The 26023-nt window shown below is 41.7% G+C and overlaps 2 protein-coding genes across 3 annotated transcripts in view; one reads left to right on the top strand and one right to left on the bottom strand.

Moving 5' to 3' along the window:
• Positions 1–60: 60 nt before the first annotated feature.
• Positions 61–8051, bottom strand: washc1 (WASH complex subunit 1). The gene is made up of 11 exons (XM_086027543.1): positions 7906–8051; positions 6422–6562; positions 6207–6318; positions 5725–5871; positions 5224–5360; positions 4284–4419; positions 3004–3193; positions 2777–2935; positions 1517–1675; positions 977–1045; positions 61–908 (listed from the first exon to the last, which is right to left on the bottom strand). The coding sequence occupies exons 1-11, from the start codon at positions 7911–7913 to the stop codon at positions 766–768; spliced, it is 1401 nt and encodes a 466-aa protein (XP_085883669.1). The 5' UTR covers positions 7914–8051; the 3' UTR covers positions 61–765.
• Positions 8052–9056: 1005 nt separating this feature from the next.
• The window catches only part of iqsec3b (IQ motif and Sec7 domain ArfGEF 3b), a 57744-nt gene continuing 40777 nt past the window's right edge, over positions 9057–26023 (top strand). For both annotated transcript variants that reach the window (XM_086028804.1, XM_086028805.1), the window contains exons 1-2: positions 9057–9980; positions 19546–19620. In XM_086028804.1, the coding sequence (XP_085884930.1) occupies positions 9394–9980; positions 19546–19620 (662 nt within the window). In that variant the 5' untranslated portion in view covers positions 9057–9393. The remainder of the gene's footprint in view (positions 9981–19545; positions 19621–26023) is intronic.

Here is a 26023-nt window from a genome sequence, read left to right as displayed (position 1 = left end):
GTACAATGCTGCGCGGCTTTCATTTTCATTTTCATTAAATATTGAAACTGCATTGTTACGTAATGCAAACATTGGTTTATTGAAGAGAAAAAAAATGAGCGAGCAAAATGCATCGACGACTCTCAACGAGCATTTCTACTCATGGTGAAATTCAGAAACTTGCACAAGACTGATGCTATTTTACAGTCAAATGTTATGCGATACTTCTAGTTTGGTACATTTGATCTATAATAAACTACTAAGTGCTTTTATATTGTTGATCGAGTTGAAAAATCATAAATGTTCAAAGTTGGACACGTTCCATGGCATTAAACAGGAATAACCCAGAAATTCATAAAATTGAAGGATGGCTCGAAATAGGGAACTTAAATAGAGGTGGGGAAAATACATTCTAAAAAAAAAACCAACCAGATTTCATGCAAGTACAGTTGAATATAATTGTGGAATTGCTTGGGTCAGGGGGGTGAGTAATATATAACTCAACATTCATGTTTTTGTTCTTCAGTGAAAAAACTGATTGCTCAATAAAATATTTATTTTTAAAGTTGTACTTAGGTACAAATAAATCTGTTGAAATGTCAAGCATTGTAATTGTATTATTTTTGCCTGGATGTTTGCTTACGACAAAAAGTTCATATTTACCGGTATGTTTGATTAGGATTCCGTTCCAATATTGCCAAGTTTAACTTCCCAAGGGAATTTTATTGGAAAATTTGAGAATTTCCCAACCCTAATTATCAGTGCATTAAATCTTCACTGTCCACTTCAGACTTCCCAGTCGTCGTCATCTGCCGTCGTTTGCGGGGCGGGAAGTGGAGGGATGACGTCCGACATTCTCGCAAACGCTCCTGCGGTGCTGCCGGGGGGATCGGTTGAATCCCCGCCAACCGGACCCTTCCCAGAAATACCTGAAGAAAGGCTATGTGTCATTTTTATCCCTCCCAAATAGTCACCACGCTTGCGTTCTTGTACGTACCTTTCCTGCGCATGGCGAGTTTGTTGAAGAGATCGGACATAAAGTCACCGCCATTGGATGCTGCTACGACTGCCCAGAGATGACAAATAATAATTTGTTAGGTTGTCATCTGACTGAAAACAGACACATTATGAGGTACAACGGCTAGTGAGATTCAGCAGTTTACCGTTTGACAAACACTTAACACATTGGCATGAGAGAAGGCGACTAAAATCATACAAGCCATTTACCCTGTTTTCTAAATCTTGTCAAATGACACACAAGGGTTTGTTTGCAAGTGGTGTGTGAGATCACTGTGAAAAGGTCTTTGAGCATCTTATATGGTTTTACTTTAAAACTGTGTCATCATTAACTTTGTAAAGTTGTTGCTACTATTGTCATTGAAATATCACTGTAATAACCACAAAAAAGGAATACAGAGAGCGACTCATCTCGCTAACCCGAGGTTGCTCGCTGGTTACGCCCCGCTCTCGATTGCACGTCGGCGACGCCAAAAGCTGCCTTTAGTTTCGCCGTTAATAAAACATGCTGCCTTCCCACCTTGTTCCTGCTCCTTCTGTTTTTTCTTCTCCATCTTGCGCTCCTTGACGTTGCGCAACTTGGCTTTGCCAATGCCGCCGGCGTTGCGGATGGACTCCAGTAGGCTGGCTCGGCCGTCTGAGGGCTGGACCACCTCGCCGGGGGCGCCGGACACTGGGCCTATGGAGTCGAGGGGGTGTTTGGAACACCCAAAAAAAATCAGATTTTGTTCCACCAAAAATAAAAAATATGTAGATATGTATAGAAAACACAAATGACAATGTTTTACTTTCTGTAATTTTTTTTGGCCTCTTGGCAATAAAAAAAAAGACTGTAAGCTTCTTTTCCCTCTGTCCATTAACTTTCATCAACTTACCAGTACACAGAAATAAGAGAAATATATTTTCTCTCCAGATAAAGTGAAGAGCTTCCTCTATGACGAAAAATCCTTTTTGTCAAGACGTGCAGTCACCTCCAAAAGTATTGGAATGGCAAGGTCAATTCCTTTGCTTTCTTCTATACAGTACTGGAGACATTTGGCTTTCAGATCAAGAATATGTGACAAAATTGAAAAATTCCAGCCTTTATTTCATTTACATCTAGATGTGTTAAATAACTCAGGACAGAGCACCTTTTGTTTGAAGCCACCCACTTTACATTGGAGCAAAATTGTTGAAACGTGACTAATGGATGTTTGTAGTTGCTCAGGTGTTAACTTTTACTGTAGATTGACGTCTTAAATATTAGATATTGCTTGTTTTTAGCTTTGGGTTTCACCTGCGAAAATTGCATTTGCCCTTAAACAAACACGAAGACCAGAGAGCTATCTGTAGGAGAAAAGCAAACTATTTTGAAGTTGAGAGAAGGAAAATCGATCAGCACTATTGCACAAACATTGGGCACAGCCAATACAACAATTTGAAATGACCTTAACCCAATAGAGCATGCATTTTACACCCTGCAAAGGAGGCTGAAGGGAGAAAAACAAACAAAAACTGAAAGAGGCTATAATAAAGGCATAGAAAAGTTTCAAATGAAGAACACAACAGTCTGGTGAAGTCGATGGGTCACAGGCTTGCTGCAGTTATTGAAATTAAGAGTTATGCGACCAAATATTAAATGATAATACTTTTGCTCATTTGAAAAGTGGGTGGCTTCAAACAAAAGGTGGTGGCACTTGAAACTAACAGAAAAATCGATTTGGGGGGGGCAACCATCCTATCGATTATCACGCAGCCCTATTCTTGATGTATAGTTTTTTTTCTTTTATGATTGGCAAACCTGAACTTGGATCTCCGACTGCATCTGAAGTGGTTTCTGCAGGAGGCGGCGGAGGAGGTGGCGGAGGAGGTGGTCCTGCCGGAGTGGCAGGTGCAGGAGGAGGAGGTGGTGGTGGCGGCGGAGGAGGCGGAGGAGGAAGAACGCTAGGGTGAAGCTCACCTGGAACAGGATGGGTCAGTCGAGCAACATTTGGGCTGGTTTGACACTGCCTTCAAATGTTTGAATACCTGTGCTGCCCTCCGAGAAGGCTGGAAGCTCAGGAATGATAAGCGTGGGTCCTGACGGGGCGAAGCCGGGCCCCAGGTCGGCGCTGTAGGACAAGTCGTCGGCGATGCCCGGCAGGTCCGGCAGGTATGACGGCACGTCTATCTCTGGCACCTGACCCAAGTCTGGTACGTAGAAGTAGTTCTCTGCCGTCTGTCAAAATATCATTGACCATCTTCAACACACACCTTTGAAATATCATCATGGATTTATACTGCATGGTTGAAGTGACACAATTATGGTCAGATTTTTGCTTGCAAGTGGCCTAGTTATAAAAGATTAATGGAATTTTCCATTTATTTCAATTCCATTCATATTAATGGGAATAATTGATTTTATATACAAATGATTTGCTGCCCAGTCCACTTAAATGCTATCATTGAATATTTGCAGGGCTGGCCATTACGTCTATGTGACGGACCGGTCCGTCTATCCGCCTATGACGGACGCCCATTTTGCTGACGGTTGACGAATGACGGGTGAAAATTTTAAAATAGACGGGCTAAGCACAGTCCGAAGCCCATGTATTTAATCTGTCTTTCGTCTATAGTCCGTCTTTAGTCTATTTTTCGCGACACAGCTTCAATGGCTGCGGCGAGGAACAATAGTGAGTTGTTGTTGCTTGGGGGACATATTTGAGTGAGGGACCAGGCTGTGAACAGGCTTCCACGGTGCAGAATCACTGTGAGTAACTCTTTCGGTTCAAATATTGGCTGGGGGAGCGGGTGGGGGTGCTATAGTAGTTTGCTGATGGAAGTCCATTTAAAATTGAAGGCGGACTGGCCTATAGGCGGGTACTATTCCCTCTCCCCCCCTGAAAAAAAGGCGAATGATGGACGAGGGAAGCGTACCCACGCTGCAGACGGATGATAAATAAGGGCCGCCCAATTTTTAGTAAAATTCCGAGCTCTGAATATTTGTATAATTTATGTACCCACATGGAGTTTTTTTTCAGTGTAAACACAGCCATATTGGATAAGCGTCACTTGAAATGTACATGGAAATTGACCGTTAAAAAAACACTGATCTACACTAGGCATTGAGTTTAAATTGGGCACTTGTACCTGTAGCGTAAATCCAGCCCGAGACTACAATTTCTACGACAGATGGACAAAAGCACAGGGACACACCGCTTCTTCAGCAAGGTCCATTAAGGCATACATGGATGAGTAGGAGTAAAAAGCCATTCAACTCGACAGCTAGGGTGTCCCACATTTGCTTGAAAAGGGCCGGTGTAACTTACCAGTCTCTCGAGCTGCTCTCTCTTTGTGATGGACAACGGAGCATCAAAAGGTTTCTCCTCCTTTTCTGTCTCGATGGTCGTGTGCGTCTTAATGACAGCTCCCGCCAAAGGATCGAGGAAGACGTACTTCTTGTAGCTTTAACACACAATGGAGGGAAGGAATTAAATGTCTTTTGTATTGTATGTGCTTATTTGATGCAAAATAATTAAGTACAAATACTCCGTTACTGTACTAAAGCGGATTTTTCAGCTATCTGTACTTTTCTCAAGTATTACTGTACTAAAGCGGATTTTTCAGCTATCTGTACTTTTCTCAAGTATTTAAAGAGACACTTGGGTGAGCTTAACATTGGCACTTGTATAATAGGTTTGCATGTAAAAATGACATCAGTACTAAAGTGTCCCCCCCAAAAGACTCAGCGAAGAAGCAGTGTTTTTTTTTTTTTTTTAACAAAGAAGCAGTGTGTGCTCGTCCCATCATAAATCTATGTAGCTCTGCTGACTTCCACATTTCCTCATCCTCATATAAATCAGCCACGGAGAGGTTAATCCTTTTGATATGTTGAAGTGGGCATTAGTAGAGATGTCCACATGAATTTTGGTGCCAATTGATCACCGTTTTTGGACGTTATAAGCAATGAAAGTGCAATGATTTCCAATGGAGGGTTTGTTGTTTGTTCCTCCAGTGACTCCGACCAAACAAGGATAAAACGGTAGGGGGCGCGGCCATTCTCCTCATTAACAAGAGGCGTTATTCATGGAGTCACTTATTTCCTAATTTCTCCCAAATTTATTGAAAAAATAGAAAATGAAAACTCTTTTCATTTTCCTGATCCAAAAATATATAAAATGAACTAGTTAGTGAAAACATGGCTATCCCGGCCCAACCATCCCTTTAATCTTTTGAGGACTGTGTACGTGTGCACGCGCGTGGACTCACAGGTTTTCTGTGGTGTTGAACAGCAACAAGGAACTGACGGAGGAGATGTTGCGCGGCAGGCTGCCCAGCCCTTCTTCCGTCTCATCTTCTGACTTCTTCTTGTTGCCTGCACACACAGGGAAGTAGACCAGCTTCTCCTGCCAGGGAGACAAACAACAGGATGAGATGACGAGCATTAAAAATGTCTCTTCTTCAAACCCACTAGCAAATGTTTCTGTGGAGCCTATTTAACCCATTAAGGGCGGGAGCGCATAACCGCGTTTCTACCACTAAAGTCGAGAGCGCTGTTTCGTGTTTCTCCCTTTAAAGCCGGGAGAGGGTATACGTCATTTCCTTTTTTTAATCCAATTCTCGGTCTCTTAGCAAATGAAATGCATCAGAATATACATGTGACGGTGTCGTGAGTTGTGGGAGGATATCCGGAATTTTTTCGAGGAGTAATGGCGGCACAGTCGATCGCGGGAGCTCTGCCATAAGTCACGGCAGTGATATAGACGACACCTGTAAAGTCTTCTCATCGAAGGGCCGAAGTTTATTCTGTATTCTTTGTCGCGGGCGGGCTTGCGTTGAGGGGTCTGCGGCTCCGGTGAAGATAGAGAAGTAGTCCTGGAGTCGGTCTGGGGCCGGGTACTTGGCACTGGAGAAAACCTAGAAACACAGAAAGCTTTATAGTAGACATTTAATGCATTTTTCCCCAAAATTTGAAATGGAAATTTTCCAGGCGTCTATTTTCATTGTTTCCATGACGACCAGAGACAAAGCTAGGCGTTTGCGATGGGGTTAGTGGCTAGAATGTGAAGGAAAAAGTTGTTCGTCATTCATGGAATAAATCCGCTCAAAAATCAATTGTTAACGTAATGTTGAGCAGATTTCAATACTATGGCAGCATGTTTCTCTTCCAACACAAATGCAGGAGTCAGCTTTACAGATGTCACATGTACCTATGTGCACTGAATGTTTTTTGTTTTTGTTTGTTACTTTACCTTGGTCGCTTTTTTACTGCCCTTGATTCTGTCAACGCGAGCCTGAACCAGTTGGATCCGGTCGGTGACGCTTTGCAGGTGGTGGCGATTTTTCTCAACACTATCGGACACTCTAAAAGCAACACACGAGACAAATAAAATCTCGATTGCTTTAAGAAAGTGAGTTTCTGAAACCCGAATGGTGAGAATTTTAAGCAATTTTGTGTGGAGTTTACCTCCTAAAAATGTCAGTAGAAATAGTCTCCAGGAAGAGTAACGCATCTGCTATCTGGTGAATGGCCTCCTCTCTCCTCAGGTCCGGCTGGATGAGAGGCACTGAGTACACCTGACCCTCCAGGGAGAGCTTTTGGGTCATCCTGCATCACAAAGGGTAAAGCAAGCCCCCAATTACTCCATAGAAGCAGAGGTGTCCCAATTGTTTTCGCTGTGACAAAAAAAATCATGGTTTGACACATACAGTATCTCACAAAATGGAGCACACCCCTCACATACTACCTTTGTAAATATTTTCTTTGAAAAAGCTCCATGTCCAAGAGGGTTAACTCAGTGCTAGAAATTGATGGTGGCCACTCTAGAAGTAGTGACTCTTATGCTCAAACTGACATTGTCACGTAGGGGTGTACTCACTTTTGTTGCCAGCGGTTAAAGACATGAATGGGTGTGTATTGAGTTATTTTGCGCGGACAGTAAATTGACGAGCTACTTTTACTTAACGTTGCAAAGGGTTATTAATTCAGTGTTGTCCCATAAAAATACCTAATACATATTACGAGTGTCCTCACTTTTGTGAGATACTGTACCTTGTACACTGTGTATATCAAGGGAACAAAATGCACACACACGCACACAAAACTGCTTATCTTTTGTATATACAAGAACAGATTTCATGACTACTATGAAACAGCAGGCTAAATCTTTTCTCTTTTTCTCAGGAAAGTGCTAAAGTGACTAAAGGAAAGTGTCCAGAGTTTCTTTTTATGAAGGATGCAGACGAGTGTGACAGTAACAGAACAGTATGAATTGTTGCAGTAAAAACACAAATGATACATTTTGCTACTACTTTTGCTCTACCATCCGAAGAACCTGAGCGAGGCTGGTCACATGCCCCAGAAAGTTGGGCTCGTACTCTCCCTCTTGTGCTGCACATATTTTCACTATCATGTAAATATGTATTTTTTTAATCAGTCGACTAGGTTTGACGTACAGTACTGCCAAAAGCTGAGCTGCATTACGTTTGTTTACGAATTATGTCACTGGCTAGAATGTGGTGACAGATCAGTTACACTTTTGGCCCTTTCCTAATGATCCGTGTGGGAACCCTATGAATTGCCCGCTGTTTTAGGAGTGATGGAGTGATTAGTACTATAAGCACGACAATCTTGAGAAATGCACATTGAGTTCATCAGGTCATTTCATTAGCATTCGCCCTCATCTGACTCTCACATGACTGTAGCAGCAACAATGATCCCATGACAGCATTTCAGTATGTCAACTCTTTATGCATAATTTAACTTTTAAACAAGTAATACACACTCATATTATCTGAATTAAAAACGAGCGATAAATTTCATATTCTCATCTAAACACTTGTGACGATCGAAGGCTATGCACTTTACACTAATGGAGAAAGGAACGCCGTAACAGTCACATTAAAAAAAACTATTAGAAAACTGCACCCTTTTACAAACAAACGCCTTACCTGACCATTGATTTTGTGCAATTATTAACAGTCCCAAGGCATTTATATGTAGGAAACGCTAGGCTAACGAAACAAGCAAAACAACGGTCGGTTAACTTCCGCGTTTACGTGTCATGTGACTTCACCATTTATGTTGCGTTCTAGTACCCTCGGAAATATTGTCGACAGTTGAACAAGGGTACACTGGGGAAAAGCGACGAAACAGATACATTGGGACGACCACATTACTGTAGCTTTGGTAGTTTATTGCTTGTTAATTGTTTTGTTGTATTTATAAGTACATTTTGACTGTGTTGCAATACACCGTTTAGACGTTTCTTACAATATGGTGTTCGTATAAGATTAAAAACAAATTTCCCCAGATTTTAGGATTTTTTTTTCGACATTTGACTGACATTAAATTAATGAGTATTTTTGTGTGATTTGCTAGATTGATTTCTATAGGAGAAAATCAAAATGGCCAGAATATTGGGCATACCTGCAAAATTATGATAATGTTTATAAGATAAATTTAAAAAAAAAATGTGACAGTGACAGTCGTTATCAAAAGCTAATTCAGCATTGTTGGCCCAGCCCAGTTCATAACGTCATAAAAGTCCAAGGTAGCATTATAATTCTTGGTTTAAAACAAACAAAACACACGTTTCTCATTCCGACAAATTATCAAATCAAACATTGTGTATATTAGACATTTTATTTATTTATTTATTTTTACTTTCGAACTTAATTCCATTCCAGAGCAGACATGATGCTGCCTTTCATTCAGGGGCTGCGGCCTGCGGGTTCGCTTGCCGGTGTTAGTGCCCTAAATAACCCACTGGTGTCAAGCCAATATTGAAATGGGAGGATTGCGTCAAGGGCATCCATGCAGCGCAAAATCTGTGGCAAAAAAACAAATCCCGTTAGTAACTTGTGGTGACCCCTGATGGAACTAGCCGAAAGTCAGGACTCACAACATGTCTGAGTTACTTTTTACTTTTGAAAAGCAGTCGAACTATACTTCTACTGCAGAGTCTTGTTATTTTTACCCTGCACTTCAACTTAAGCACTGACTATGAGTACTTTTTTTTTTAGCCATCTCTGAACATGCGTAACCACGTTTTGTGTAACTTTCCTGTGCTGCTTTGATGTCGCACCGCCTGTAGGGTGCGTGTTTGCCTCTAAGTTTGATCGTGCCTGTGCGCAATGGCTTAGCAGTGCCTCCTTCTCCCCTCCGCCTCCTCTTCCTCCTCCTCATCGACCTCCTCCCCTCGCCGCCTCCCTCCCATCACAGCTGGATCTAGTTCTCCTCTTCAGCACCTCTCAGCGCAGTGAGAGACGGAGACAGGAGGGAGGGAGCACAAGTGAGGCGAGCATTGTCGCCGCATCCTTCAAAAAGAAGAAAACAACAACAAGCCCAAGGAGAGCTCGTCCCTATACATCCTCCCTCTCCTCCGCGTCCTTTTTTGCCTTTCTGTTTCTGGCCATTGTCCGAGCCTCGCGTGTAGGATGAGCTCCAGCCTGCTGGAAAATCCGGTGCAGGCGATTTTGTACCTGCGGGAGCTCACCACAATCGTGCAGAACCAGCAAAGTCTCATCCAGACGCAGCGCTCCCGCATCGAGGAGCTGGACCGGCGGGTGGATGAGCTCATCGGGGAGAACAGGCACTTGCGAGATGTCCGCGTGCAGCAGCATCAGCATTCCTACCCCGCGTACCCGCACCACCTCATCCATCATCACCATCAGCTTCACCCCGACGTGGGCTGCCTCCATCACCTCCAATTCGCTCAGGACCCGCAGACCAAGAGCTCCGCGACGAGCTCCGCGACGAGCTCCGCAACGAGCTCCGCGGCGTGCCCCGCGCCGGAGCAAACGGCCGCACCGGCACAACAAGTCGACGGGGCCGCGGGGGTCCAGCCTCCTTCCGCGGAGCTTCTGGACCCGGGGGACATGCAGCTGGTTCCGGCCGAGCCGACCACGGATTCGCCAGTCGAGAGCGAGCCGGAGAACGGCGGGAGTTGCAGCGGCTGCCGCTCCTTGGTTCCGATGACCCCGACTACTCTGTGTCGGTCGCTGGCCCTCACCAAGACATCCGAGTGAGTTCATACACAGCCAAAAGGGTCCAAAAATGCATGAGAAAAATACTATTGCGCTCTAATGCTGTATCGAACATTGCTCCACATCCCAGCAAGAGTATCCCTTATTTTCCTCTAGTTCAACAAAAAGGTTCTTTCAGTATTATCAGCATACACACACATTCAGCGTTGCTCAGACGCTTTTAACATTTGTGTGCGTGCGTATGTGTGCGTGTGCGTGTGCGTGCGTGTGTGTGTGTGCGCATGAGAGAGAGAGAGAGAGAGAGAGAGAGAGAGGTGGATTATTTAAAAGCGAAACTGGATCATTACGTAACAAACAGCTGTGGGCCTGCACATATATGTGTGCGTGTAGTGTGCATGATGCTTACGCGTGTAATGTATGTGATTGTGTAAAGCATTCGTGTGTACGTGCGTGCGCGCGTGGGCAATAAGTGTGCCCATATATATATATATATATATATATATATATATATATATATATATATATATATATATATATATATATATATATATATATATATATATATATATATATATATATATATATATGTACAAGTGTAATGCTTGCATGTGTGTCTGCATTTGTAATGCAGTAGGGGGTACGTGTGTGTGTGAGAGTGTGTGTGCACGTTTGTGTAATACATGAGTGTGGCATGCAAGTGTGTGTAATACATACTGCATGTATGTGTGAGATGCACAAATGTGTGCACAATGCATATGTGTGTGTGATGCATATCCGTGTGTGTAATATGCATGTGTAATGCATGCATGTGTCTGTAATAAACGTGTAATAAATTAAACATTTGTAATAAATAAGTGTGTGCGGGTGTGTGTGTGTGTGGGGGGGTGCGTGTGGGAGCAGCCTAGCGTAAGTGTGATGCATAGCATAGGTGGATGTTTTATACATGGATGAGTAAACTGTGTGTACTATGCGTGTGTGTGACGCATGCTGGGGCGTGCATGTGTGTGTGTGAGTGTGTGTGGGGGCAGCCTGGCGAGTGATGTGATGCGGTGCGGCCGTTAATGAATGTGCGGCTTGTTCACGTCTCATGGGGCAACTGACGGGCCTCTGATGTTTTCCTGTTAGATGAGACGTATGTGCACCATGTGAACATGCGCACCCCCACCCCTCCTCCTGGCGTCATAGAACACCATCTAATGAGAGGAAGACTTTTCTTTAGCTCTATATCACATTTGTCAAAAGTCCGTCTCGTTGGCCGGTAGTAGCACGCCATCCATATTTTAGCACCCTGTTGCATATCTCTGGCATCACAATTTGGTAAATTTTTACATTTTTTTTCCACAAAGATGATCAGTCTGATCTGATCAGGCCACACTGTGGGTGTTATTTATTTATTTTATTACAAATTTTTGACCAATCTAAAGTGTTGAAAATGGCTTACACTGTTTGACAATGTAATGTTAACGATTGAACAAACATGCTGTTTTGCGGGTCTCCTGAATGGTGATGATTTTTGAGGTACAAGCATTCCGCCTGACGCCAGTGATTAAGTTATATCCTCAAACTAATATTTGGCATGAAAATGTGGGTGTCAAAAAAATGAGGGGTTTGCGACACCAACATCCCCCATGGGTAGACGCCCCTGACAACTACTAAAACTACCGTGGAACCTCTATTTAATGGACTCATCGGGTGTAGGGATTGTCCGTTAAAAAAACGATTGTCTGTTAAATTGAAGTAAATTTTTTCATGGGCTAAAAATGCGCAATGCAGCACAAAACTATCGTAAATTAATATTTAAAAAAAAGAAGAAGCTTGAAACTGTTTGAAACGTTTTTAAGTTCATCCAAACTTACCTCGATGTCAGTGCACTTCCTTTTTTCACCGATGTTACGATTGGAACTTTTCAATTCCATAGATAAGGATATGACAAAAAAAAACGGTATACTGTACCAAAAATAGCATGTTCAAGAGATGTTTATACATACTACATGACCTGAACGCGCTATAATAAATAATTGAGTTATGAGCCTACAGCGATGCTAACCTAATGTCCGTGCTTTTTCCATTACCATTGATATGACAGTTGCCCCTGTCAACATGATCGCCACATATGTCCATGCATGGCCTTTGATGGGAAAGTTGCCCCTGCCAACATGGTTGCCATGTAGCCACATCTGTTAGCCTGCCCTTTCGTGTATTGTATATCCGTGACAAAAGCGGCACACCCGGGTAATATGTTTACCATGCAGTCTCTGTCTGTTGATTGATTAGTGGCGCTGTGGTGAATTGCGGCCAATTCTAGAACTAACAGACTATGACAGCTACTGTATAAAAGTGCATTTTGAGTGACCAGACAATCCAGAGTCTATTGGTTCGGTCCATTAATTCGAATTTCCACTGTATTACTGCTATTACTAACAAATTGCTTTTGTATGGAGCTTTGTTCTCGATATGCAAAGAGGCAAACAACTAAAATAACAACAACATTTCTCTACATAATGCCTCGGTGAATAAAGGCAATTTGCTTTCAGAAGCAAAAGTGGTAGTGGTTTCCACCACTTTCTGCTCATGTCAACAGTCAATTTGTGAGCATATCATGTTAAGGATCCTCAAGGAACCACTGCTTTAAAGGTTGCCAGCTTTCTACAGATTGCTCTTGTTTTGATTTTAAATGTGGAGAGCAACCTGAAATTGGTGAAGCTTTATCACTCTCCCAAACATCCAATGAATAAAGCTTGGGTAGATGCTGGGCTTTTTCTCCCATCAGTGGTGGTAGTGGCAGGCTTTCGTCTACATGGACGGTCAAGAACAGATCCTGTTTTGACGAACGGTAAATTGTACTGGAGCGGTGTGATGACCATTAAGCTTCTCTGGTGCCAAACTGCAGTTTGGGAGACAGAAAAAAATCTTGCCAAGCAGCAATTTTGCAAGGCTGCTCTAACATCGGTTGGCGAGACGTCGGCAAGGGAATGAGGTGATTACAAAAACTAAAAAGCCTTAGCTGTCAAATGCTGGTGGCCTCGCGACTGTCTAAATGATACCTGAAATGAAATTGAAAAAGGGAAATGTACATGGATGGATGGATGGTTGGTTGGATGGATGGTTGGATTGATAGATAGATAGATAGATAGATCGATAGATAGATAGATAGATAGATAGATAGATAGATAGATAGATAGATAGATAGATAGATAGATAGATAGATAGATAGATAGATAGATAGATAGATAGATAGATAGATAGATAGACGTTCAAAGTGCGTCTTGGAGACGGAAGGGAGTTGAAAGTGTTTGTTGTCACATTTTCTGGATGTAAAATGGCAGCATGGCTTTGAATCCCCTAACAGCATTGATTACTTCACACACTTACTTCACACAAAAAATCTCTGCCTCACACTTGAATCCCGTAGTGCTTCCTCAACTATTATCTGTCAATAAAGAAATGTCAAGCAGACACTCATGCTAACACAACACTTGAAAGCGACATTTCGAGTGTGTTCTTTCTGTATATAGTGTCAAAAGAATACCAGTACCACTCTGTCAGAGTCAACTAATACTGTAGAACAACAATGACAACAGCAATATATTGTAGGATTACTAAAACACTATGACTTGTACAGTACTCTACTATTCCAACTACTAGTTTGCACCTACTTCGAAAACACTACCACGGTGTCTCTACTTTTCTACTACTTCTTTGACTACTCTACTAGTACAACTAAACCACCTTCTACTACTACTACCACTACAACTTATATATTTTGTTTATATATATATATATATATATATATATATATATATATATATATATATATATATATATATATATATATATATATATATATATATATATATATATGATAATAATAATAATAATAATTCATATTACTACTACAACTTCATAATCATCTCCTCCTCCTCCTATTATTATTATGAGTCTAATCTAATAGTACAAGTTTATGACTCCTACCACTCAACTACTTTTATGACGTTACTGCTACTAATACTGGCAGTCTATTAGTCCTACTACTACAACTACTCTCCTACTCTTACTACTAGTCTACTCATATCCTACTACTCTTATGCCACTACTACTTTACTACTTGTACTACTTTGCAGCTACTACTTGTACAACTACTTCTACTACTACTACTACGACTTCTCCTGTACTACTACTTATACTTATTAATACTGAGAGAGAGAAAGAGAGAGAGTACTACCACCACTACAACTTGTCATGGTTTGGCTCTGTTGTGTTGTGCTCTCTCTCTCTCTCTCTCTCTCTCTCACTCTCTCTCTGTGTAGGCAGCTCAGTTGGAGCAGGGGGCGTTCCCTCCAGCTGCTCACCTGTAGCCAATGTAATTAGTGAGGTTTAAAAGGACTCCGTTTTCTTTCCTGTTTTGTCGGATTTTTGACTTGTTTGCCTCATAGCTCAAGCCCGTTTTCTAGACTCCTTGATCTTGTTCCTTGTCTCGAATTGGTTTTTGCTTCATATTATTATTACTCCTCTTCACTTTTACTGAGTGATTACTTATGGTCTGCTCCTTCTACTACTACTACTACTACTACTTCCATTCTTCTACTACTGCAATACTTCCACTTCTACCACTAGGCGACTACAACACTACTATCAGTCTACTACTGCTACTATTACTACTATTATTCAGCTATTCTGCTACTAGTGCTACTACTTTAGGATTACTACTACTTATAAATATTAAATAGCGCCTTTCACAGGACCCAAAAATCACTCATGTAGCTACATAATTGGGACGGTTCCCGGATTTGGTCCCTCCCCGGGGCTAAAGAGGGGCTTTACCGATAAATAGGGGTCTGAGAAAATCATTTATAAATCTATTTTAGAATATCAAATAAAATGCTGGAGGGTCTTAACTGGGCCTACACAGATTTCTGACGGGGCTATAGGCCCACTTAACCCTGGTGTAGCACCATCCTGCTACATGATGTAGCCAAAGTATAAGAAACAACTATCAGTGTGATGTACAGTACATTTTGATGCATGAATACCTCTCTGTCAAACAAAATTGGGCATTAATGTGATGATCTTTGCGTTGGATTATGTGGCTAGGTGTTTCTAATGAAGCGGCCTGTTGGCTTCACACACTCTCTGCACGCTTCTATCAGTGTGTCTCCATCTAAATGACACGTGGGCTGGTGTGTAATCTTTTTTGGGCTTCTTGTTTGTGTATTTTGCATTGTTGCCAGTGTAGCCAGTGCACGTGTATCCACCCTGGGGGTTTTGCAGGAAAGGAAGAGGTTCAGAGAAAGGATTCTCTCCCTCTCTTTCCAGCTGAGCCTTTCCTATCTGGCCCACTTAGCCCGTGGAGCGAACGGTAATCAGCCATTCTCAGGAGGGGGAGCGAGAAATAGAAGATGCATGCTCAGTAACGCTCTTTGATGGAAGCCCCCTCGGAGGAGGTTTGCGGAAGGAGCTTGAGGCTGACTTTGGAGTGGACCAGCTCAGGTGCAGGGAGAGGACCATGCAGGAAAGGGAAGAAAAGGAAGGGTAGGCTATATTTTAGGAGAGCTGTCTACTCACTTTATCCATCCCGAACAAACAATCCACGCCAAGGGACTGAGGGACGTCCCGTGGTGTCTTGGAAGGTGCACAAAATGTACTGGCGTCATCCCGAGCCCGAGTTGCATGCGAGCCTCCTGGCAAGCGACTGATGACTGAACATACTGCGCTTGAAGTAGCGGTACAAAAGAGCAAGGCCGTGTAGGCATGATGGCAACGCTGGCTGACAGCAGAAGGCGTGTACTCTTAAAATATTCACCTGCTCTATTTGTACACCGCCTTGGATGCGAATAGCCATTAGGTGGAAGGCCTTGTACAAACGAATGGATGGGAGAGCCTACAGCTGACGTGACGACAAATAAAAAAAAAAAAAAGGGAGCAAAAACCGAGTGTTGATTCCACCGCTAATGATCAACATTTGCTTTGCCAATTACAGTGACATGTCTGTGGTAGATCAGTGAAGGGTCGCCCGCTCAATTTCTCCCATGGGAAATCACTGAAATGGGCAACACGGTGGTTAGCACGTCTACTTCACAGTTCTGAGGTTGAACGTTTGAATCTCAGCTCCGGCCTTCCTCTGTGTAGTTTGCATGAAGTGTCCATAGGTATAAATGTGAGTGTGAATGCTTGTTTGTCTACAGATGCTCTGAGCGCGGATGGTGATGGTGATGGTCCGCCTCAAGCTCAAAATCTGATGGAATAGGCTCTAGTGAAAGTTAAGCACTGTAGAAAATGAATAGATGAAGGAAATTCATCAGGTTTGCCTCACATTTCCGAGGCTCTGTGTTCGAATCTTGTTTGGTGTTTGCATGATTTCCCTGTCCTTGAGTGGGTTTTCCCCTAGTAGTCTTTCACCCACATTCCAAAAACATGCATGTTAAGTTTGGGGACTTTGGAGAAGGCTTTCTCATTACAATTTAGTGACTTAAACATTGTGCTAGCAAGAGGAGCTTGGAGGAGGAGCTGCAAGCCAAGACACAAGCATGTGATTTGCATTTCATGAGAGACTCAAAATTCATCCAAAATTTACTCAATCCATTGGTGTGAATGTTAGTATAAATTGTCCCATATATGTGCCTGGCAATTGACCGGCAACATGTCAAGGGCAAACGCTTCCTTTTGCTTAGCTCACCTACTTCCCAAACAAATTAGTTGCCCATATGTTTTATCACTGTTTTGTTTTGTCACAATTTACTGTGGGCACCTGAACTGGTTGCCAGCCAAAAGCAGGGCACATACAAACAAATGAGAATTCACACTCGCATTCCCACCTATGGACAATTTAGAGCAGACATGTCCAAAGTCCGGCCTAGGAGACAAATGCGTCCCGTGTTTCCACCGACCCGCAGCATCAAGTGCTCATCGGAGACCATTTTCTCGACAAGTGTTGTATGAGAAGGATGAATCTTCGCCAATGAGGCAAAGAAAGAATTTGAGCAATGTAGGGCAAATTTGAACTGATTCAAGACGAGCTCAGTGTGCGTATGGTTGGTGTTTTCTTTTGGGGGGTGGGATTTTTGTTATAAAATGGCCGTTTGCGCCATTGTAGGAGTGAACACTGTGGGCGCGGAGACATGATTCCAGGCCAATCGAAACGGCAACCCTAACCCCTTGGATCCACCAAAATCACGTTACACCACCTGTGCCACAACTTTGACCAGGTCTCACTTGCTCTAAAGTCTAGTCTACTTTCTGCCACAAAATTGTCACTCGCGTGTTCTGCCAAATTCCCAAACACGGTAAATTAGACTTGCCCTGCCACGAAAATGAAGACGCGCCAGTTTTTACGCTGAGCGCACATGCGCCTGTCTACTAAAATAGAGCCCGATGTATCACCTCGACTTCCTCAGTAGCATGAGGTGACATTTCCTGTACGAGCACATTCAAGAACACTCCCGCTTCTGTAGTTGTCTCCTCTTGATTAGACAAGTCATTTACGCTCCGTGAACGACCCCGCGGGGGGTTTTGTAAACCTGAAAACAATTGTTTCATCTTAAAATTGAGTTTTCTAAATCTCTATCTTTCTTTGCGGTGCTGCTCCAAGAGACATGCCAATTAAAACAAAGGTGAGTTAAGTGCCCTGTCGAGTTATCTTCATCAAGTTATCTTCGTCAGTCAGCCCGAATAACCCGCTTGCTGTCGTTAAACTACGCAACACCATGTGAGTTATACCCATACTTGTGTTTTTCCACTTGAGGTTAGCAGGTTAATCAAAGGCAATGTAAACAATTAACATTTAGTCATTGTTTAAAAATCCATCTTTGAAGGTCTCTCCCCTCGCAATATCGTTGCTCCCGATGGATTTAGAATTTGTATAAATCATGTTGGGGTAGCTGTTAATATGTTTGCCTCACAGTTCTGAGGTCCCGGGTTGGATTCTTGGTTCAGGCTTTCCTGTGTAGAGTGTTCATGTTCCCACCTTGCTTGTGTGGGTTTTCTCTAATTAGCCTCCCACATTAAAAAAAAAAATGCACGTTAGGTTCACTGTATTCTCAAAATTGTCCATAATTGTGAATATGTGAATGGTTCACTCCAACAACAGCTGGGTTAAAAGTAATACAATTTTGGGTCAAAAATGGACCGATCCACAACTTGGGTCAATTTCACCCAACTTTCTTGGTTGTTTTTGCAGAAAACAACCCAAAAATGGGTAGTTTTGTGAAAAGCAACCCTTAAAAAACGGGCTGTTTTTTTCAAAACAATGCAAAAAAGTGGGTCAAATTGACCCAATTTGTGTATGGGTCCATTTTTGACCCAAAATTGTGATATTTTTAACCCAACTGTTTTAGAGTGTTGTTTGTCTAATACAGTATGTGCCACGAAATTGACTGGCGACCAGTCCAGGCTTGTTCCCCACCTTTCAACCCAGGCACCGCCCTGAACAGGACACGCGCTGTAGAAAATGGATGTATGTCTGTCTAGTTTCCTTCTGGATGTGGAAGTTGTGGCGAAACTGAATCTTTTTATAGCTGCGACTGTCACTGTGAGTCCTGGCGCTGACTGTGACTGCCTGTCACTGTGACTTTGCATCACATACAATATGCTGAGTGCAGGTCAGGAGATGCTTTTGAAGCGCAGTCAAACAAGAACACTCGTATTGCGGTGAGAGCCCGTCTCTGAGAAGCACACCTTTACAGTACGCTTAAAGCTGGGAGACGCGCAGCATCCCTATGCTGAGGCAATCCATCAAAAGTATTTACGGGGATGTTTCCACTCTAGATAACAAAACAACCAAAGTGCTAATACTTATTTACTGTATGTAAGAAGATTTTTCAGGTATGTGTACTTTACTCAAGTACTTTTTCTGACGGGTTTTTCTTTTTTATTCCCTACATTTGAAGACACGCAGCTGTACGTTGACGTGAATTCTTTGAGGTGGAATCATCCTGACAATTCCGGATGGTGTCAGGCTAACGATGGAGTAGAATGCAGAAACTTCTGGACACAGCTTTTTTTTGATTGATCCGGTTTTATTTTGATAACAAGCTTGTGTCTAAGGGCTGGAGAATGGATAGCTAATCTTACTTATGCAGAAGTATGCTTCCACCCCAGCTTCTACTTTTACGAGAGCATTTTTTTCTGTATCTGTATTCGGTAGAAGTACGGATACTTCAGTGTGAGTACTTTTGCCTCCTCTGTTTACAGTACACCTAATGCTTGCCAACCTATTGAATCACAAAGGTGAAGCAATCCTTCAAAAGTATTTATTGGGTTGTCTCTAGCCCAGATATCATAGCTCAAATATGAATGAAACTGTTGTAACTTGTATGGGAAGGGAAATAGCTGCAAGTGACCATCTGTCATACTGATTCGGGAACACGTCTAAATCACAGCGATGAGTGATGCATCGTGGCTGTCAACATCTGGACACTGGTATCAACGCACTGTAAGCAGTCTCAGCCCGGAATTGACCCACATAGGGTATTTACTAAAGGATCAGTGCCAAATAATCCCGAGGAGTTTAATGAAAGTCTCTTTTTCCGGATCTTTTGGTGTGAGCCGGTTGGCAGGATGCTGGCAAAACAAACAGACAAACAAATACGTTTCCTTTCTGGATTGCAGAAGTGAGACGGTGCTGCATCAGTTCTGCTGCCCCGCCCCCGAGCATCCTGAGGCTGACGCGAGCGGCACGTCCAGGTAAGACGGACAAATTGTAGGTGAGCAACTGAATTTTTTGATTTTTTTTTTTTACATGCGTGTGTTTTGGGGGAGATTTTTTTAATGTAGACAACATGGTTAATTGGTACAGAGGCTGTAATATGCATGCCAGGCCAGTAGTTGGCGATGTAAAGCAGCAGTTGCTTGTCTTATCCAAAACTAGCTTCTGAATACTGTAAATGATGCTGTAAAAATAAAATAGAGTCACACATTTCTCACAGTGCTGATGTTGAGGGTTCAAATCCCGGCTCGGGCTGTCATGTGGAGGGTTTGATTGCGGGGGTTTTCTCCAGGTACTCGGACTTCCTCCCACATTCCAAAAACATGCTTCTAGGTTCATTAAAGACTCTAAATTGCCTTAAAGCGGAAGTCAACCCAAATATATAGGGAACGACCAATCACGGCTGACCTGTTTTCTGAAGCTGAGCCTGAGCTCTGTGCAGTTGTGATGTCATTTTCAGTCGACAGAAGTGACAAAATGGCCGCCACCTGAGATTGACAAAAACGGGTGGCTTTTGCTGCTTAACTCATATCCCACAAACGTAATATTCAGCAGAATGCCGTGTTTCAACTAGTGGGCCTGCTGGAAACATATTCTTGAAAAAAATGTGTTTGGTTTGATTTCCACTTAAAAGTTAGAGTATGTAGTGCACGGCGGCACACCAAGCTACAGTTATGCTACATTGCTAGCATAACTCATTCACAATGGAGTACAGTACTGCCAAACACGAAATGTTACCGGTTTTATGTTGCATTTTTTCCAATGTACAATCATTAAAACATGAGAGGCTATCAACTTACCTGATGACCTGATTTTAACGGTGACGTCAGCGCTGGTGGTTGCAGCCATCGATATGCAGCTATCCACACCTCAAACATCACCATTATATCCCATGACATGAAGTAGAGAGTTTTCGAATTCCTTTGGTTTAACTTTTGTTGCTAATGGGAGTTAAATAATCCAGCTGTGAAACTGTAATAGCCTCCTTTGCGAGAGCTTCCATGTGTCCACAGGAGTCTCTGTGAACCACGGCAAAAAGGTGTTTTTTACGGCAAACTGTACTTTTAAGGTCTGAATGTGAGGGTGAATGGTTGTTTGTCTATAATGAGCCCTGTGATTGCACTGTAAAAAACACATCTTGTATTTTTGGGGGCTATAAAAATAATTTAAGATGTAACAACTTCAAAATAAATTACTTACATTTATGGCAACAATTTTAGCACAACAAAGCAAAGCCAGTTGTTTGCTTCAAAAAAATTTGCTGAGTTGTTTTTACTTATATCTTTAAGTTGGCGGACAACATAAGGGAGTTTTATAAACTCTTATTTCTTTGTTGAAAATACAGAAAAGCCAATTTTCACATAAGCAAAACTTAAAATCTTTTGTTGGATTTCCCAACTTAAAATTGTATCAAAGTCTGATGCCTTGAAATTTTGAGGCCACTCAAGTTTTTGTGCTTAATTAATTAATTTATTTTACATTGTGGCTGGTGACAAGTTCAGGGTGTCTTTTCCAAAATCAGCTGGGATAGGCAAGAACAAAAATACGTAATAGTAGAGGTAATATAGAATAAAAATAATACATTCAGAAAGGCTGTCTTGTTCCCCACTACCTATGTAAGAGTCCCTGTCAGCCATGACTGGAGCCAACGTGAGGTCTGACATTTGCATTGCGGACAGTGGTGCACGATACCATGATGACTATTCGACTCACTTCTGCATTACCCAGATAAGCGCGGTAGATACGCCCGCCTTGAGGGTAAAAAAAAAGGCTTGGACAGGAACACTAATAGATGAAGCTCCTCCATTGTCATACTTTATTTACACTCCTTTATTCCTCTCCTTTTTTGGAATTATTACTAAACTGTTTTCCCCCCTCATTGTTTCCTTGGTTATCAGCATCCACTGAGTCCATTCAGGATTTACTGTCATCATTCTCACTATCGATATGATGTCGCCAATTGTCTCCTTATTTGCAATGGGCAACCGTCATAGTCATTATAAGTCTCCAACATGGCCATTACATGAGGGGTTATGATTATACTGAATGACATTTTGGTCAGTGTGCAGCCAACTGCACACATTACGGTGTGTGTTTGTGTTTGTGTTTGTGTTTGTGTGTGTGCACTTGTGGTCACAGATGCGGCCACATTAAACGCTTTGTAACAAATAGCCATCAGCGCCTCGAGGGTATTGAGCACAGAGGCCTTAGTGAGAGAAATGAGAGCTGATACCATCAAAACCGAATCAGCCCTAGCAACCCAGCGATGACGCAATGGCCGTTACTGCCATAGTAACGAGGGGACGGGAAAACGAGCCATGTTGCCTTCTGCTTGGCAGGTGGACAGTTTGGGGTTTTGTAGTACAGTGATGAGTTAATGTGTGTGTGAGTGCTGCGTGTTTTCCTTTCATTTTCATCATCTTCAGATTGCAAATCGGATTTACAGGCGGCAGTAAAAATATGCAACAACATCAGAATGAGGGTGATGAAATATAATCATAATCAAAGCTGCAACGAATGAGCTCCAGCACCTACTTTTTCATGGCCAGTCCTCAAAACGGTCATTAATACGTATTTGACATCATTAGATGGCGTGTAGATAGAAAAGCATTACAATTTGCCATCGTCCATCCATCTAGAATACCTGCATGTTTCCAATCGGGGCTCACTGGCCAAATGAGTTCAAAAGTTCATATTAATTCATTTAGCTAAGGGTGTGCATCTCTCAAGTAAAAGACGATTCGTTACGTATTGCGATAGTACTGTTAAAAAAAAGTTGGCTGAACTCAATATTACAAGGCATCAAACGTCGATAAAATTTGAAGTTGTTCAATTCAACAAAATATTTTAAGTTTTGCTGTTGGGAAAACGAATCGAACTACACCGAAAAAAATGTAATGCATCATTTACTCAATTTCATTTCATCAAGTGGTTGCACGAAATAAAATCATCAGAATACAGACAGATTTTTAAGCAGACTATACATCTACTGATGATCTTATTTTGTGCATCCACTTGAAGAACTAAATTTGAGTCAATTCAACCATAATTTTTTTCAGTGTGGCCCTTGTATTGTCCCTTATCTTAAAGATATACGTAAAAACAACTCGGCAAATTGTTTTGGAGCAAAAAACTTGCTTGCTTTGTTGTTCTAATTGTTGACATAAAGGTAAATAATTTATACTGTAAAGTTCTTCCAGGGCGGCATGGTGGTGGATTGGTGAGCGCACGTTAGTGCACGTCCGTCTCACAGTGCAGAGTTCATGGGTTCGAATCCGGCCCCACACTTCCTGTGTGGAGTTTGCATGTTCCTCCCGTGCCTGTGTGGGTTTTCTCCAGGTACTTCGGTTTCCCCCCACATCCCAAACACATGTATGGTAGGTTAATTGGACACTCTAAATTGCCCCTAGGTGTGATTGTGAGTGCAAATGTTTGTTTTTCTCTGTGTGCCCTGCGATTGGCTGGCAACCAAGTTCAGGGTGTCCCCTGCCTACTGCCCCAAGACAGGCTCCAGCCCACCCGCGACCCTTGTGAGGAGAAGCTGCATTGGATTATGGATGGATGGATGGATGGAAGTTCCTCCAACTTAAATTACTGTTTTGGCCCCCCAAAATACAGTGTACATAGCAGTATGTATCAAGGACGATACATTTAAAAGTGGAGCGATTCGATTCCGTTCGAGTTGATGCAGTCACAGCTTTTAAATCGAAAGCGATTTTCTGATTCAAATTGTTTCTTTTGTTACACCCCTACATTTCATTCTTATGTGCCAAGGCACAGTGGTGGGGAATCAAGAGTATACACACTCTAAAAACACTTGGGTCAAAAATGATGGAATTTGTGTCAAAAACAGACTGATCCGCTAATTGGGTAAATTTGACCCACCTTCTTGTTTTTTTGTTGTTGTTGTTGTTGTACAAAACAGCCCAATTTTTGGGGGTTGTTTTGTACAAAACGACCCATTCTTTTGGGTTGTTTTCTGCAAAAACAACCTAGCAAGTTGGGTCTAATTAACCCAAGTAGTGGATTTGTCCATTTTTGACCCAAATTGGGTTATTTTTAACCCATCTGTTTTTAGAGTGCAGGATCCAAAGTCAAATTTCCTCGTGCTCGGATCCAGATTGCACATTTGGCAGCAATTTAAATTGAACATTGCATATCCCATCGAATGTGTTCGGAGGCTTACACTGTATCATCATTCAATCTCATCAGATCAGCTTGCAATTTGTGGGGGATCTTATTACATTCTACTGCCTCACGTGTGAGAAATTCAGCACCTTTTTTTTTTTTCATTCTCATGACAAACGCTTATGATTTGATGACTTGAGATTAATGTGTGGTGTTCCTCTCCTTTCCTCTGTTTAGATGACTGTACTGTTACATGCACATAACGGAGAAAATGTGTCCAGTGGACCGCAATGATGAGAAGCAGACATTTAACGTTAACGTGACGTCACGTGACACCCTATGGCGTGTTTAACCCTAACTTGACATGTCCACTCAAGCACAAATAATAAGCCTTCCTCCCCCTCTTCCTTCCCCTCTTCTCATGAGCAAAAACGTTTGTACAGTAATTGCAGGACTATATACTTTAAAAATATATTTCTCATAAGGTGGGCAAACATCTATCCTCAAGGGCAACGTTAGATTTTTTTTTTACGGGTTATTGTTCCAGTTCATGTGTAAATGAGGTTTAAAAAAATAGTGTTTGGAAAATATGTCATATTTAATAATCATATTGGTATAATATAAAATATAAATATTAATATATATATTGTATTATTTATAGTTCGTGTAACTATAATGAAGGAGTTAATTAATTTATTAAGTTTATTAAGTTAATTAATTTATATTTAAGTATTGTCAATCAATTAAACATATCGGTAATAATATGAACAAAATAGGTCAATTGTGTATGTAATATATTTCATGAAAGAAAGAAAATATTGAATGTATGTGTAAACACGTGGACTTTTCAAGTATTTTCTTCTATAATTTCAATACACCAATAAGTATTTAATGTGATGATTTTGCTACTTCCAGAAAGCAAATTATTTAATTGGGTGCATGAATAATAATATAAATAAAGAATTAATTAATACAATTTAATTAACCAATTTTAGAAAAAAACCCACTGAATTATGTAACAGTAAAATTGTTTATTTAAAAAATCAGTCTTGCTCATTTAGAATTTTTACTATTTGGAATGAATTTAATCATAATTAGCCAACCAACGATTTAATAAAATATGTATTTTTCCAAGTGTGTGTATGAATTATTATTTTGAATATTTTTTTGACAGCTGTACACTTGTGCCTCATGTCCCACGCGCAGTCTGTGAGTAGGTGGGGGGATGTCTTGTCTCACATAGCATTAGGGAAGCTTTTTGCAGTCCAGATGCATAAATTGCTCAACTCTTGCGTTTTAAACCCTCTAATGTATTCTAATGTACTCTAATGTATTCTGATTCGGCACTGGCTTTCTCTTTGCGCGTCCTCCTCTTGTTGCCGCCACGTTTCCGACATGAACCTGACTCGCTCCAGTTCATTTGAGAGACACAACGCTTCTCCTGTGGCCTTATTTCAGAGTGAGACATAGGCTCAATAACAACAATAACAAGAGGAACTCTGAATGTGCGCTTAGAAAAGAATTTTTAACCTGCTTGCTGTTGTTCAGCCTGCGTCGTATAGAAACGATCATCATTTTATACATTACACTTGTGAATACACTCTGAATGAAGAAGGTGTTTTCAGGACGGGGATGTGGGCAATCAAAATACAATATTTGTCAAACGATGATCAAAGCTCACAGGGGACATGTTATGAAAAATTGTCTTCTTAATTGCCTGTATAAAAATAGTTGGATCTCTTGAGTGTCTGCTCACCCATCAAGTGTGAAATTACACAACCAAGTAAATTTGTTTTTGTGAGCTGTGTATTTCCCCAAAATGTGTCTGTGACTGATCCGTTCTGAATTTTGCCAAACTATGATGTAGCAAGCAGTAGGGTTAATTCGCAAAATACAACCCCTCACACCAAGTTTCTCTGCCCGCCACTTGCTGGCTAGGCTGAGTGAAGATCCTATATTTTCAATGATGGATAAACTACGCAGAAACATTATCGTGACAAAGCTAAAAGACAAGCAGGATTGCAGTGTTGTTGGATGCACAAATTAGCCTTAGCTAACAGTGTTATCAACCCACCACAAATAGTGAATATCCGTCAGTAACTGAGGCTCGCTTGTCCCAAAATGCTTTTTAGAAAATAGCTTACAGGTAATTTGATTTAATGCACTGCAATTGTGTGTGTATGTCTCATAAAAATATAAATAGGCCATCAAAATAGCAATTGTCAAGCAAGACCAATACCTCTGTTTCTTAAC

This window comes from Filicampus tigris, chromosome 4 (assembly GCF_054856515.1).
Source record: "Filicampus tigris isolate MCC_2025a chromosome 4, RoL_Ftig_1.0, whole genome shotgun sequence".
In the NCBI taxonomy this organism is placed as follows: Eukaryota; Metazoa; Chordata; class Actinopteri; order Syngnathiformes; family Syngnathidae; genus Filicampus; species Filicampus tigris.
The sequence above is the reverse complement of the archived record's forward strand: the minus strand, read 5'-3'. Positions and strand labels throughout refer to the sequence as shown.